Source organism: Haliotis rubra, unplaced genomic scaffold (genome assembly GCF_003918875.1).
Source record: "Haliotis rubra isolate DU_JTF1 unplaced genomic scaffold, ASM391887v1 Scf7, whole genome shotgun sequence".
Lineage (NCBI taxonomy): Eukaryota > Metazoa > Mollusca > Gastropoda > Lepetellida > Haliotidae > Haliotis > Haliotis rubra.
The window spans coordinates 98,249-114,132 of NW_025767412.1; the positions used below are offsets into that span (position 1 = coordinate 98,249).

Genomic DNA, 15,884 nt, shown 5'->3' on the forward strand with positions numbered 1-15,884 from the left:
GTGTGAAAATAGTGGCGACATTTCATTAGAAATTGATCACTAATACTTTTGAGGATAAAATAGAGAGTAAGTCATTTCTAGAAACTTTAAAACAGCAGATCAAGGTAAAAGTTGAAGCAGCACGTCTATTTACAAATGTCTAAAAACGTAATTTATAAAGTAGAAATATATATATCTATCTTGTACTAATATACATACATTATTATACATTTATCAAGACAATATATACCAAAACAACATTATAAAGTTTGCAAATGATAGAAAGAAGCACATTCTGAATTGAATTTTCAATGAAAATATATTTTCACATAAAATGAGGGACCTGCCTTCACAGGAACTGCCTCTGGTGTGTTGTAATACTGCTGGGTGAGGCTACACTAGGAAATGTCACAAACAGGCTTCGTGTGAACTTGGTGAACATTATACACATTATGTGTCATTCTACCATGACTTCAGTAAATACTGGATTGTAATTGGTTAATCAAAGTCATTCAGAGGTATATAATCATGTCATATACCTCTGATTTTCCAACACAGTATGTATTTTTGCAAAATCTTAATAACGCGGTCATGGTAGAATGGAGATAAATGTACTGTGTTGGAAAATCAGAGGTATATAACGAAGTTATAATAGCTCTAATTTTTTTAATTTAAAACCTCACGCTACGCGTTCGGTATTAAATCAAATTTAGAGCTATTATAAGTTCGTTATATACCTCTGATTTTCCAACACAGTATGTTTATCTCCTAATTTACACAGGTAACAATACTCATTATTATCCATATGCTGGAACATAACCAGTGTCATATATATGTGCACATGTGCACATATCACTTTTGCCGAGCTACCCTTGTTTCCGTATTTCGTAGTCTGTGACGTCATTAACAAAAGAAAGTGATGTCATTGAAGGGGGCTGTCACGCATGCTTACCGTGTTTTACTGCAAAAATGTACATTAATATAATGAATAATTAAGAAATTATTACACACTTGTTTGTGTAATAATCTCTGTCTAACTTAAACCCAAATGATTTTATCAATCATTTCAAAACATGATGACATGACTGAGCCAATCTGTCGTCTCAAATCTACCACTGAGGGACCATTAGACATAATAGTATTGTTACGTCAACAGTTCTTCAGTGTTAGTGTGACTTACAACCTACAATGTCTTGTTCACAGTCACAATAAGGAGCCCAGGGCCTCTGGGAAATATAACCAGGCACCTGAACATGCCTCAGTAATGTCCATACCATATTTACTGTAATAAGCAATCTGGATGTTCATCAAAATGAAAAAGGGGATTGTTATTTAATCCATTCTGTGTTTCACTTGTTTCGGAAACGGAACCATGCTGGACATTCTTAGTACAAGAAAAAACATAAATGAACATTAAACTTCTCTGAAAATAGTCTGAAAAGAAGAAAAGCAATTATATATCGGTACCACGTCCTTGTGCTGTTTGAAGGTTTAAATATTTACTATACACAAGAAACTACAGACATTGATTCATGTGTTCAGTCTTTGTAGGGGATGTCATAAACACCACAAAGATTGACCCAGATGATGGTAATAGGTCTGGCTATCAACGAAGGTCATAGAGAATGATAATTATTAACGATCATTTTGATCAATTATTGATAAATATTGGAGAAGTAACTTTCAGCAAAAATGAAAAAAAAAGTCTAAAAGAAATGAATATATGAATATATTTCACATCACTGGGGAGTGGCGACATGTTTTTGCATGGATTACTAACAAAACAACGTCCTGAACACAATTTAGAAACAGCAAAGTCCCAACTCTGTGTTTTGTGTGAGTAAATCAAATTTATATTCTATCATAAAAAGTTAAGTATGATATAACACAATTTCCATATCAATAATCCTTAAGTTTGATTATCGATCTATTTAGCCAGCCCTAATGGTAGGAGATGTTTATGAAGACTACTTGCCGACTGGTCAAGAAGTTGGTCAATGGGCATCTATTGCAGCAGGGCGTCTGGTATGAGAAATGTGGAAGTGTAATGACAGGAAATTGTGACCTCTCCTAATACATCCCGTATCACATCTAGGATGTTATTCCATAGATAACTACTGTGGTTTTACCATGTCTTTGAGATCTTTGAATGTGCTTGACAACAAGTGTTAAAAGAATGACTGACATTCTTAGAACTGTACAAATCACATGTACATCAATCCTGATGTAACAAGAACAATATTAGCATCATTTTATCCTCTATCTGATTATCTTCTAAGCTGATACTAAACTGCTATGAAAACAAGATGCTCATTACAAAATTATAGATATACATGTCATTTTCATTTTGTTTTCCGTATTGTCTGTGGTTGATCAATAACTGATAAGTATTGGTTAATATCAAACTGGCTTGAGTGTTGGGGGTTTTGGTTTTATAGAATTATCCTTCAGTAATTTTGCTCTAAAAAAAGTTTAACATGGATACCATACTTGGACACTGCATGCTGACCCCCAGCCGTCCACTCCTTCTTTTGTCCCCTAACTGCCGAGCAGACGTCACGGTAAAAACTCTGTGGGTGTGATGCAGCCAGGAACTAAACAACTGACCTTCCACTCTCCAGGCAGACACTCTATCCACTAGACCAATCTAGCCACCAGACCGCTCTGTCCACTAGACCAATCGAGCCACTAGACCGCTCTAGCCACTAGGCCGCGGAGGTGGCTCTGACAAACCAAGAGCAGACACTCTATCCATTAGATTAAAGAGGCAGTCATATTTACACGGTTAATATGAAAACATTTTAAATTAATTTCCTTTAATAGTTTTACTCTCATATAATTAAAACTCCACAAGTAACCATAAAAACATGAACACTATACTTTCGCTTGATCGGAAAAGTGTTTTTGTTCCCATCTTCTCCTTCAGATTATCACATGAAACTATCAAAGTGACATACAAACAACAACGTACATTAGTTTCACCGGACACATATTTATGTGCCAGAAATCCCTGACAGGTACGGTCATACTTTGGTCACTCTTTGGTTTACAGACATCATCACCTTTGAAATGACACAAAAGTTTATATTAAAACTTATACACATTAATTCTTTGTCAAATGAATAATTATTATTTTGCCTTCTGTATCAATATGGCTTGAAAAATACTAATTTCCTGAAAAATATCTTACACTGGCAGTTGAACTGACACAACTTATAACTTTCATTCTTTGTTTTCTGAGGATGTTCCCACAAACAAGAACACCACCAGCTGTAAACCAAGAGTAAACAAGCAAACTGAATACTGACCAAACAAAATAAGGCAACACTTGTTTCAAAATACAGAGGGTCAAACTATCACCAACAGTGTCTCATTAACCCTTTAAATGACGTGAGCCATAGGATCAGTGATGCTTAACCCTTTAAGTGACCTGAGCCACATAGTGGGAGCAGTGATAATTAACCCTTTCGAAACAGAGATGCCATTCACTGAATAGCTTTCAGGAACATAATGATTATTCCACATATTTAAATGTTAGTTAATGGCTAAGTTACAATATACTTGCAGTAGAATTTCAAACCAATGAAACTAGTATTCCAAAACCCCTTGAGTTTACTGAACAAACACTGAAGCTATCTTTTTACGATAAATGCTGACACTTTCATAGATTTAACTAGACTGAATGTAGAACTGAATCCCTAAAATAATAATTTAACCCCATAAAAACAAAACAAAATGGCTATACATGATTATCAGGTGCAGTTGATCTGTGTACATGATGGTGTATACCAGCTTAGTATTCCCATGTTAATGCTTTCAGGTACAAGACGCAGGTATCAAGCTTCTGATGCAGATGCTGCTCGACTGGGAGGATTAAAGTCGTCGGTGTAGTGGCACTGAGAACTCATGTCCACATTGACGTAGGTGTTCTCGATGTTCCTCCGCTGGGGGCCAGTGTTGTGTTCCAGCTGGGAGATCATATCTGTGATGTCACGGGCCACGTCTGCAAAGATGGCCGGTCGTTTGGTGTGGCAGACCAACAGTGACGCATGATGGTGTATCTGACAACAAGAAACAGTTCAAAGGTTTGCAATGGTCAGCACACACAGTTGATTAGATTGGCTTAATGCTACTTCAAGTGATATTGAGTTCTCATAATCTGGCTTATGTGGAAGTAAAACCCAGGTGAAAGTGATGGAGAGGCAGACATTCACCGCTTCCATGACAACCATCAGCACTGAAGACCTAGGTTTGATTTCCCATATGGGTACAATGTGTGACTCACACTGTCACAGATGTAAATCTTACAGTGGTCAAACACCACAGTGTAAATCTTACAGTTGTCAAACACCACAGTGTAAATCTTACAGTTCTCAAACACTACAGTGTAAATCTTACAGTGGTCAAACATCACACATGTAAATGTTACAGTGGTCAAACATCACAGTGTAAATCTTACAGTGGTCAAACATCACACATGTAAATCTTACAGTTGTCCAACACCACAGTGTAAATCTTGCAATCATCAAACATCACACATGTAAATCTTACAGTGGTCAAACACCACAGTGTAAATCTTGCAATCATCAAACATCACACATATACTTACAGTGGTCAAACATGACACATGTAAATCTTGCAAATCATCAAACATCACACATGTAAATCTTACAGTGGTAAAACACCACACAGTGTAAATCTTACAGTAGTCAAACATCACACATGTAAATATTGCAATGATCAAACATCACACATGTAAATCTTACAGTGGTCAAACACCACAGTGTAAATCTTGCAATCATCAAACATCACACATATACTTACACTGATCAAACATGACACATGTAAATCTTGCAAATCATCAAACATCACACATGTAAATCTTATAGTGGTCAAACATCACACATGTAAATCTTACAGTGGTCAAACACCACACAGTGTAAATCTTGCAATCATCAAACATCACACATATACTTACACTGATCAAACATGACACATGTAAATCTTGCAAATCATCAAACATCACACATGTAAATCTTACAGTGGTCAAACATCACACATGTAAATATTACAGTGGTCAAACACCAGACTGTAAATCTCACAGTGGTCAAACATCACACATGTAAATCTTACAGTGGTCCAACACCACACATGTAAATCTCACAGTGGTCAAACATCACACATGTAAATCTTACAGTGGGTCGGGACAGTACTGTGGCTGTGCCATCCTCCGTCCTGCCTTCAAGTAGCGGATGACGTCCCAGTTGTCCACCTCAGGGTATGGGTTAACTCCCCTTGTCATCAGCTCCCACAATACAACACCAAATGACCACTGAAACATACAAGTATAAAAATACAATCAAGATCAAAGATGCAAAATCCACTGATTACTATGTACTGATTCCTGGCTGTTTTATCAGTCACGTACAGCCTTAGATGACAGGACCACCTGCAGCTTTAGATGACAGGACCACCTACAGCCTTAGATGACAGGACCACCTACAGCCTTAGATGACAGGACCATCTACAGCCTTAGATGACAGGACCATCTACAGCCTTAGATGACAGGACCACCTACAGCCTTAGATGACAGGACCATCTACAGGCTTAGATGACAGGACCACCTACAGCCTTAGATGACTGGGCCACCTATAGCCTCAGATGACTGGGCCACCTACAGCCTTAGATGACTGGACCATCTACAGCCTTAGATGACAGGACCACCTACAGCCTTAGATGACAGGACCACCTACAGCCTTAGATGACAGGATACAGCCTTAGATGACAGGACCATCTACAGCCTTAGATGACAGGACCATCTACAGGCTTAGATGACAGGACCATCTACAGCCTTAGATGACAGGACCACCTACAGCCTTAGATGACAGGACCACCTACAGCCTTAGATGACAGGACCACCTACAGCCTTAGATGACAGGACCATCTACAGCCTCAGATGACTGGGCCACCTACAGCCTTAGATGACTGGGCCATCTACAGCCTCAGATGACTGGGCCACCTACAGCCTTAGATGACTGGGCCACCTACAGCCTCAGATGACTGGGCCATCTACAGCCTTAGATGACTGGGCCATCTACAGCCTTAGATGACTGGGCCACCTATAGCCCTAGATGACTGGGCCACCTACAGCCTTAGATGACAGGACCATCTACAGCCTTAGATGACAGGACCACCTACAGGCTCAGATGACTGGGCCACCTACAGCCTCAGATGACTGGGCCACCTACAGCCTCAGATGACTGGGCCATCTACAGCCTTAGATGACAGGACCATCTACAGCCTCAGATGACTGGGCCACCTACAGCCTTAGATGACAGGACCATCTACAGCCTCAGATGACTGGGCCACCTACAGCCTCAGATGACTGGGCCATCTACAGCCTTAGATGACAGGACCACCTACAGCCTCAGATGACTGGGCCATCTACAGCCTTAGACGACAGGACCACCTACAGGCTCAGATGACTGGGCCACCTACAGCCTCAGATGACTGGGCCACCTACAGCATCAGATGACTGGGCCATCTACAGCCTTAGATGACAGGACCATCTACAGCCTCAGATGACTGGGCCACCTACAGCCTTAGATGACAGGACCATCTACAGCCTCAGATGACTGGGCCACCTACAGCCTCAGATGACTGGGCCATCTACAGCCTTAGATGACAGGACCACCTACAGCCTCAGATGACTGGGCCATCTACAGCCTCAGATGACTGGGCCATCTACAGCCTCAGATGAATAGATGACTGGGCCACCTACAGCCTTAGATGACAGGACCACCTACAGCCTTAGATGATTGGGCCATCTACAGCCTTAGATGACAGGACCATCTACAGCCTTAGATGACTGGGCCACCTACAGCCTTAGATGACTGGGCCACCTACAGCCTCAGATGACTGGGCCACCTACAGCCTTAGATGACAGGACCATCTACAGCCTTAGATGACTGGGCCACCTACAGCCTTAGATGACAGGACCATCTACAGCCTTAGATGACTGGGCCATCTACAGCCTCAGATGACTGGGCCACCTACAGCCTTAGATGACTGGGCTATCTACAGCCTTAGATGACAGGACCATCTACAGCCTTAGATGACTGGGCCACCTACAGCTTCAGATGACTGGGCCACCAATAGCCTGAACCCTATAAACCACTCACATATTCCATCATCGTTCAACTTACAACATCAGATTTAGCATTGTATGTTCCCTTCTCCAAACTCTCCAGCGCCATCCACTTGACCGGGAGCTTGGTCTTCTTGTTGTCCGAGCTGTAGTAGTCCTTCTCGTAGATGTCCCTTGCCAGACCAAAGTCAGCCACCTTGGCATGGAAGTCCTCATCCAACCTTCATCCATACAACAGGGTTTATAGGTTTAACACTTCCTTGAACAATGTGGATGTCAAGGTCAACTGGATGTGTGAGTGAGGTATGCCAGGGTGAGTGAGTGGGTGAGTGAGTGAGTAAGGTTGAACACTTCCTTAAACAATGTGGATCTCAAGGTCAGCTGTATGTGTTAGGTAGGCAAGGGTGAGTCAGTCAGTCACTCAAAATTATTTTACAAACATATTGAAAAAAAATATAAGCAACAAAAAAGACAACAGGGATTCATCTAGAAACGCTCTGCCCTAAGTCTGCAGTAAAGGATATTAAAAATTTGAATGAAAAAATACATAATTTCACAGAATTTGATAAAACTAAATAAATAGTATTTGACAATCTAACTTGTGTCAAACTTATAATATATTTCCAAATTTGCCAGGCAAGGCACTGAGCAGAAATCATAGATAAACCCCTGTCCGAAGCCGACATAACTTACATGCAGTTTCTGGCTGCTAAGTCTCTGTGAACAAACTTGAGACTGGACAGGTATTCCATACCTCTAGCAATGTCTATGCCAAACATTATTAAATCTTTTATTGTGGGGTTCTGAAAGCCAAGGAAAATCAGTAGCATTGTAAGTATAAATCCACACCAAGCTCATTAAAATCAATGTTCATCTCTGATAAAATACCTGTCTGCAAGATAAGCTGAAAACACCTTGACAGCAATCAGACACTCATGTCAGGGCTTTGAAATCTACATCTAGTTGATTTTCCCCCATAACATGTACAGTGGAAGCCCTCTAAACCGGCAGCCCTCCAATCTGGCATGCCCTCAATATCGGCACTACAATTTGGTCCCGGCAGAAGCTAGTTAATTTATGATCATTTACACGCTCTCTAATCCGGCGTCAGTCTATTCCGTGTTTCGGCACAACAAAGGCCGCCCAATTGACTGTTTGTACAGTAATTAAAGCTCTCTAAATCGGCATCCAGTATCTCAGTTCTCCTGTTAATTGGCTGAACATGTATTAACACAGTGGATTACCATCAGCATTAAGCTCGTTGATGTTGGATAAAAGGAGCATGATAAGTAGGTGAGGTAAATTGATGAGTGACACATGTCACTTCGATTATGAATAAATTGTCGTGTCACAACTTGTCAGTAACTCACCGTGTCATGATGGCTATACCAATCAAACGGGCTAGATTGGAATTAACTCTTGAACAGAAAATTCAGCTGATAAAATCTTTTGATGTAATTTCTCGGCCTTCCAAAAAGATCTTGCACTTAAGTACCAAATTGGCAGGCAAACAGTTTCGGACTTGAAACTTCGGAGTTTCAAATTATAACGTAAATGTACTGGAAGCTGTACTGAACACCTACATTTGTGTCATATACGTGTATTTTTGATGTTATCTTTAATGATGACTATCAACTCGTTGTTCAGTCTTATTTTGAAAAGGGTTGATCATTCTCAGGTTGAAAAGGGAAAAGTTCTCTAAACAGGCACACCCTCTATACCGGCATTTTTTGCCGGTCCCAACGCTTGCCGGTTGAGAGGGCTTCCACTGTATTGAATTCAATAGGCCAGTTAAAATTACAGATAAATAGGCAATCTCCCTGTATTGCGGACATTTTACACCAAAACCGAGTGTAGTTGAAAGAATGTTTCTGTTCTGTGAGAGTTTTCGTTGTAAGATCTGAAATTTCCAAACTGAGGTTGTAAAGAAATGTTGCAAAATCACTTAAAAAAGCTGACATCTGATTGGCTAAAAAGTCCACACATCCTTCATTTGGATTGGGAGGTCAAAGTTCACACGGGGTTCACAACAAATGACCTTCCATATAAGTGTCTTCTGGTGTCCACACACGGAGTATCATATCAGATTACAATCAGACCGTCGCCCAAACATTCAGTGATGTATCTGGGTAGGACAGACATCAACCAAGGGTGAGTGAGTGAGTTTGGCAACATCCATACCGTCACCCAAACATTCCAGTGATGTATCTGGGTAGGACAGACATCAACCAAAGGTGAGTGAGTGAGTTTGGCAACATCCATACCGTCACCCAAACATTCCAGTGATGTATGGACAGACATCAACTAAGGGTGAGTGAGTGAGTTTGGCAACATCCATACCGTCACCCAAACATTCCAGTGATGTATGGACAGACATCAACCAAAGGTGAGTGAGTGAGTTTGGCAACATCCATACCGTCACCCAAACATTCCAGTGATGTATGGACAGACATCAACTAAGGGTGAGTGAGTGAGTTTGGCAACATCCATACCGTCACCCAAACATTCCAGTGATGTATGGACAGACATCAACCAAAGGTGAGTGAGTGAGTTTGGCAACATCCATACCGTCACCCAAACATTCCAGTGATGTATGGACAGACATCAACTAAGGGTGAGTGAGTGAGTTTGGCAACATCCATACCGTCATCCAAACATTCCAGTGATGTATGGACAGACATCAACTAAGGGTGAGTGAGTGAGTTTGGCAACATCCATACCGTCATCCAAATATTCCAGTGATGTATGGACAGACATCAACCGAAGGTGAGTGAGTGAGTTTGGCAACATCCATACCGTCACCCAAACATTCCAGTGATGTATGGACAGACATCAACCAAAGGTGAGTGAGTGAGTTTGGCAACATCCATACCGTCACCCAAACATTCCAGTGATATATCTAGTTGGTCAGACATCAACCAAGGGGGAGTGAGTGAGTTTGGTTTGACTCCTTCAGTCAGCAGTGACCACACCAGTACACTCTAGGCATCCACACTGACTGGTACTGACTCAGGTTCATCAAGACTCAGGTTACTGCTTCCCTCAGGTTCTTGTGTGTCAACAAAAGCCTGACCGTCATGTTATATCCTGTGTTTAGATACGAGCCACTGTATGGTGCTGGAACTAGCAATCCGGGCCAACAGGAATTCAAACCATGAATTTTCTGGCACCCAAAAGGGATGCAGCTCCTCTCGGGAGTTTGAAACACATTAAACCACTGAGCAATCTGGGACAACAGGACTTCAAACCATGAACTTTTTGGCATCCTTAAGGATACAGGTCCTCTTGGGATTTGAGACACATTAAACCACTGAGCAATCTGGGACAACAGGAATTCAAACCATGAACTTTTTGGCATCCTTAAGGATACAGCTCCTGTTGGGATTTAAGACACATTATCCCACTGAGCAATCCACGTCCCCACATCAAGCAAGACGTGATTGGGATCTTTACTATGAAGGTGCATTCTACATAACAGTCTTTGGCAATGAAGAGACACTGAAAGTCTGGGACAAAATGTGTTTGTCAGTATGAAGGCGTTTCTTGAGCAGTTTTATCTTCATGAGACAACTCTGGTCTGAAATTCCTTTAAGGTCCAGTCTTTTATTACAGGGGTTGGTGCGTAGGGAGTCATGAGTTTGATTCTGTGTTCAGTATCATGTTTTGCTGGCCCCCTTCACTCAATTCCAGGTAACATTTTTTCCATTCCCCATCTCTAATCTCTAAAATCTTTTCTTTAACCATCTGGATGACATATCCCCATAATACAGACCAGTCACTAAACAATGTTCAATTTATTAGATTACCATAACAAATACAACAGTGTCAAATGTGAATTTTTTTGTAATAAAACCAGTCCACCCATCACTGTGTCATTGTTATGCAGGAGCCCAACACCATAACCTCACCAGCCCGCTTCCCCTAATATTCAGAATATTATATTAAACACATGTTAAAGGAACACTGGAGATAAAAATATCCAAGAAAATGAGTGATGTAAGCAATTATTATCAATCATGGAGCATGCAAGGAAACTAATGATTAACTCTTAACAACACTGAGCATTTATTAAAAAATATACGAAAGGTATGAATTTGAGTGAGAGTTGCTATTAATGCCACTGTGAGCAGTATTCCCAATACATCACACTGTGTTTAATGTGAAAGGACATCCTAAAGTAATGCCACCCTCAAACATTAACCCATGATCAAGAGTATAATTCTGGAAAAACTAGACACATAAATTGTACAAAACCAATAGTTAACCAACAATCACTGGTTTCTGGCTTGCCCAAGGGAGGTAACCGGCCTGAAGGTGGTGCATGATGCTACACATCTACTACTCGAAACATACAAAAGTACTTGTGTCTACTGTCTACTACTTGAAACATACAAAAGTACATGTGTCTACTGTCTACTCCTTGAAACATACAAAAGTACATGTGTCTACTGTCTACTCCTTGAAACATACAAAAGTACATGTGTCTACTGTCTACTCCTTGAAACATACAAAAGTACATGTGTCTACTGTCTACTCCTTGAAACATACAAAAGTACATGTGTCTACTATCTACTCCTTGAAACATACAAAAGTACATGTGTCTACTGTCTACTCCTTGAAACATACAAAAGTACATGTGTCATGTGTCTACTGTCTACTCCTTTGAAACACACAAAAGTACATGTGTCTACTGTCTACTACTTGAAACATACAAAACATGTACTCCTGTGTCAAAAGTACTTGTGTCTACTGTCTACTCCTTGAAACATACAAAGTACATGTACTTGTGTCTACTATCTACTACTTGAAACATACAAAAGTACATGTGTCTACTACTATGTGTCTACTATCTACTACTTTGAAACATACAAAAGTACATGTGTCTACTGTCTACTCCTTGAAACATACAAAAGTACATGTATCTACTGTCTATCTCCTTGAAACATACAAAAGTACTTGTCTACTGTCTACTGTCTACATGAAAAAGTACATGTATCTACTGTCTACTCCTTGAAACATACAAAGTACATGTGTCTACTGTCTACTTGAAACATACAAAAGTACATGTGTCTACTGTCTAAAACATACAAAAGTACATGTGTCTACTGTCTACTACTTGAAACATACAAAAGTGCATGTGTCTACTGTCTACACTTGAAACATACAAAAGTACATGTATCTACTGTCTACTCCTTGAAACATACAAAAGTACTTGTGTCTACTGTCTACTTGAAACATACAAAAGTACATGTGTCTACTGTCTACTCCTTGAAACATACAAAAGTACATGTATCTACTGTCTACTCCTTGAAACATACAAAAGTACATGTGTCTACTGTCTACTACTGAACTAGTGAGAGCCTACCTTGGTTTCGTCCCTGATGTAGGTGAGCAGGTCCCCGTGTTGCATGAATGGCAAGACCACCAGGGGCATCGCGTCCAGCCCCAGACAGATGCCAATCAGCTCCAGGACATTGGGGTGATGGAAGTCCTTCATGATGAGAGCTTCTTGAAGGAAAGCCTGCAGCTCAATGTCTCGGGGAGCATCCTCTGTAATATGTGGAGTGAGTGAGTGAGTGGGGAGTGGGTTTTTGGGTGGGTGAGTGAATATTTATAAATGTGCACTGGTCAAGTGTTTTAAAAGTGTTGTCATATGAGTATTTGAGCAATTACAGGAACAACAATTTCACATTCATCTTTTTTCAATTAGTTGTCCTTACATAAGAATGACATTGTACTCACGGTGTAGAGTTTTCACAGCAATCATTAAGTCGCCCTTCTCATCTGGTAGAGTGAGGAAACCCCGGTAGACGCAGCCAAAATGTCCTGAACACACACCAGCCAATATAGACACAGTTATACAGTGGGGCAAAACACATCTTGCACTTAACAGGCCTAAGAAATTCCACCGTGAATTGTGAAATAACCTGACTGGTCAGTGGGTATATTTAGAAAAGTACATGTACAAGAATAGGTTACAAGTTGCAGTTACTGCCATATTCAACAGGCACATGGCAATACAGTCTCTGTAATCCTACAAGGACTCACAATATTACACTAATCCTACCCGGAACTCACCATATTTACTCTAAGCCTACCCAGGACTCACCATATTTACACTAATCCTACCCAGGACTCACGATATTTACTCTAAGCCTACCCAGAACTCACCATATTTACTCTCATCCTACAAGGACTCACCATATTTACTCTAATCCTACCCAGGATGCACTATATTTACTCTAATTCTACCCAGGACTCACCATATTTACTCTAAGCCTACCCAGGACTCACCATATTAACTCTAATTCTACCCATGACTCACCATATTTACTCTAAGCCTACCCAGGACTCACCATATTTACTCTAATCCTACCCAGGACTCACCATATTTACTCTAATTCTACCCAGGACTCACCATATTTACTCTAATTCTACCCAGGACTCACCATATTTACTCTAAGCCTACCCAGGATGCACCATATTTACACTAATCCTACCCAGGACTCACCATATTTACTCTAAGCCTACAAAGGACTCACCATACTTACTCTAATTCTATCCAGGACTCACCATATTTACTCTAATCCTACCCAGGACTCACCATATTTACTTTAATCCTACCCAGGACTCACCATATTTACACTAATTCTACCCAGGACTCATCATATTTACTCTAAGCCTACCCAGGACTCACCATATTTACTCTAATTCTACCCAGGACTCACCATATTTACATTAATCCTACCCAGGACTCACCTTTTCCCAGAATGTCTCCAAGTGTAAGAACTTCGTGGTCAATCAGCAGATTCTCGTTTTGTATAAGTGCCAGCATGTCGTCACTCACCATCGACAACGCTGTCTGGTGATGCTGCACAGGACGCTGCTCAGCATAGTCTGTACAGAAACACAATTACTCAATATCAGCTGGCCAGGCACCAGCACATTCAATGGGTTTGAATAGAACATATTCCAAATCTGTTGTAGTGTATGTTCATTAGCATTAATAATACTTCAAAATAACATGTTTCAGCTATTGTAAAAAAGACGTGAAACCTCTTTAAACTAGATTCTACAATTTTTCTGACAAAGTCTGGGTCCAAATATGCAAAGGGATATCAGAAATAAGGTAATCTTAACTCCCATTCTTAAACATAGACTTACAATAGTCGTATTGCTATAATCGCTCTGTTGAACAGGGCCCTGAATTATGTGAACACAACAATTTAACAGAAAGTGCCTCTATGATGCCCTCCACAGAAAACATCTGTGATTTACAAATTGTTATTTCTTGCACCATCATGAATTATTTCTCTCACAAGCATTGTTTGATACTTACCATTCTGTCGATTTTCAAAACTGTAAGTGCCGCCAGCTCCGGTCATCTGGTGGATGTTCATCTCCTGTCCCGCCGTGTACGCCACGGTGTGGGCGCTGTCGTCGATCTCCTTGAAGAAGCCGATCTTCTTCACCTTCATGATGATGAGCAGCACAACCACCGCAACCAGAATGAAGACAAGGATGACGATGAGGATGATGATGCTGGTTGCCATTCCCGCTAAAGCGCCGCTGATGAACACAACATCACCTATGTTCTCGAAGTGAAGATAGTCTCCTGGTTTTGCCTATTTATCATACTACTGCAGTCTGAACTTTGCTGATTTTAGCAAACTGGATACCACATACTTCCTGGATACATATCTGTGATTTCTCTGAAATGATTCCACAAGGAAGATGAGATATTTGGAGGACTTTGTGATGTTCATATTGCTATATTTGCAATATAGCACATTCAGTGACAAGCTAACATCAGCTTGGGGTGTAACGAGTATAGACCCATGGCCAGAGACGGACAATAGACAGCCAATTAGCTTGCTCTCAGTGACAATGAGGACCTACTCAACTAGCGAGCTGTTGTTACTTAATAGCAAAGACAATCTTATCCCTACGAACACTTTTATGCAACTTCGATCTTTTGGTATATGTTCTAAGAAACGGACTAGGAGGGGCCTACGAAATCGTAAACACCGTAGCGATGATAAACCACGCAGACCATTCTCCACTCCAATGAATAACGAAGTTAAGTCAGATCACATTAAAGGTCGATATATCAAAGTATGTCTGTGGAATGCACAGTCTGCTAGAAACAAAACAGCAGAAGTTGTTGACTATATCATGGACAATGATGTTGATGTATTCCTTATTACGGAAACTTGGCTGCACTCACAAGGTGATGATGCCATCATTGCTGATATGACGCCACCGGCATATTCGTTTCGTCACGAACCACGTCTCTGGCAGGGGTGGGGGTGTGGCTGTGATATTTAAGGAGCATTTGAACCTCAAACTGTGCTTCAATAAGATATCTTATAAAAGCTTCGAACAGCTGAGCTTTGTGCAGTACAATGGGAACGTTCATGTGAGATGTGTGTGCATCTATCGTCCACCTGTATCCAAACGTAATGGTTCTACTCAACAGGATTTCATTGAAGATTTCTCATTGCTTCTGTCAAATCTCACACAGAAAAACATATTAGTTCTGGGAGATTTCAACATTCATTGGGATAATCCACAGGATGCCGTCACGAAAAAGTGGATTAAGCTCCTGGAATCTCATGAGCTTGTGCAGAATGTGGCTTCTTCTACCCATAGATCAGGACATACCCTTGACTGGGTTGTTACTCGACAGGACCGGGATATCTTGGATGATGTATCTGTGTTGGACTCCCAGATGTCTGATCACCACGTTATCACCTGT

At 40.8% G+C, this 15,884-nt stretch overlaps 1 protein-coding gene across 1 annotated transcript in view; it reads right to left on the reverse strand.

Moving 5' to 3' along the window:
- Positions 1–2,955: 2,955 nt before the first annotated feature.
- LOC124258576 (hepatocyte growth factor receptor-like) overlaps positions 2,956–15,884 on the reverse strand; it is a 79,451-nt gene continuing 66,522 nt past the window's right edge. Inside the window, 9 exon segments of the mRNA XM_046692641.1 lie at positions 2,956–3,991; positions 3,994–4,040; positions 5,175–5,311; positions 7,185–7,347; positions 7,820–7,929; positions 12,492–12,676; positions 12,869–12,952; positions 13,886–14,023; positions 14,466–14,751. Of these exon segments, the coding sequence (XP_046548597.1) occupies positions 3,816–3,991; positions 3,994–4,040; positions 5,175–5,311; positions 7,185–7,347; positions 7,820–7,929; positions 12,492–12,676; positions 12,869–12,952; positions 13,886–14,023; positions 14,466–14,751 (1,326 nt within the window). The 3' untranslated portion in view covers positions 2,956–3,815.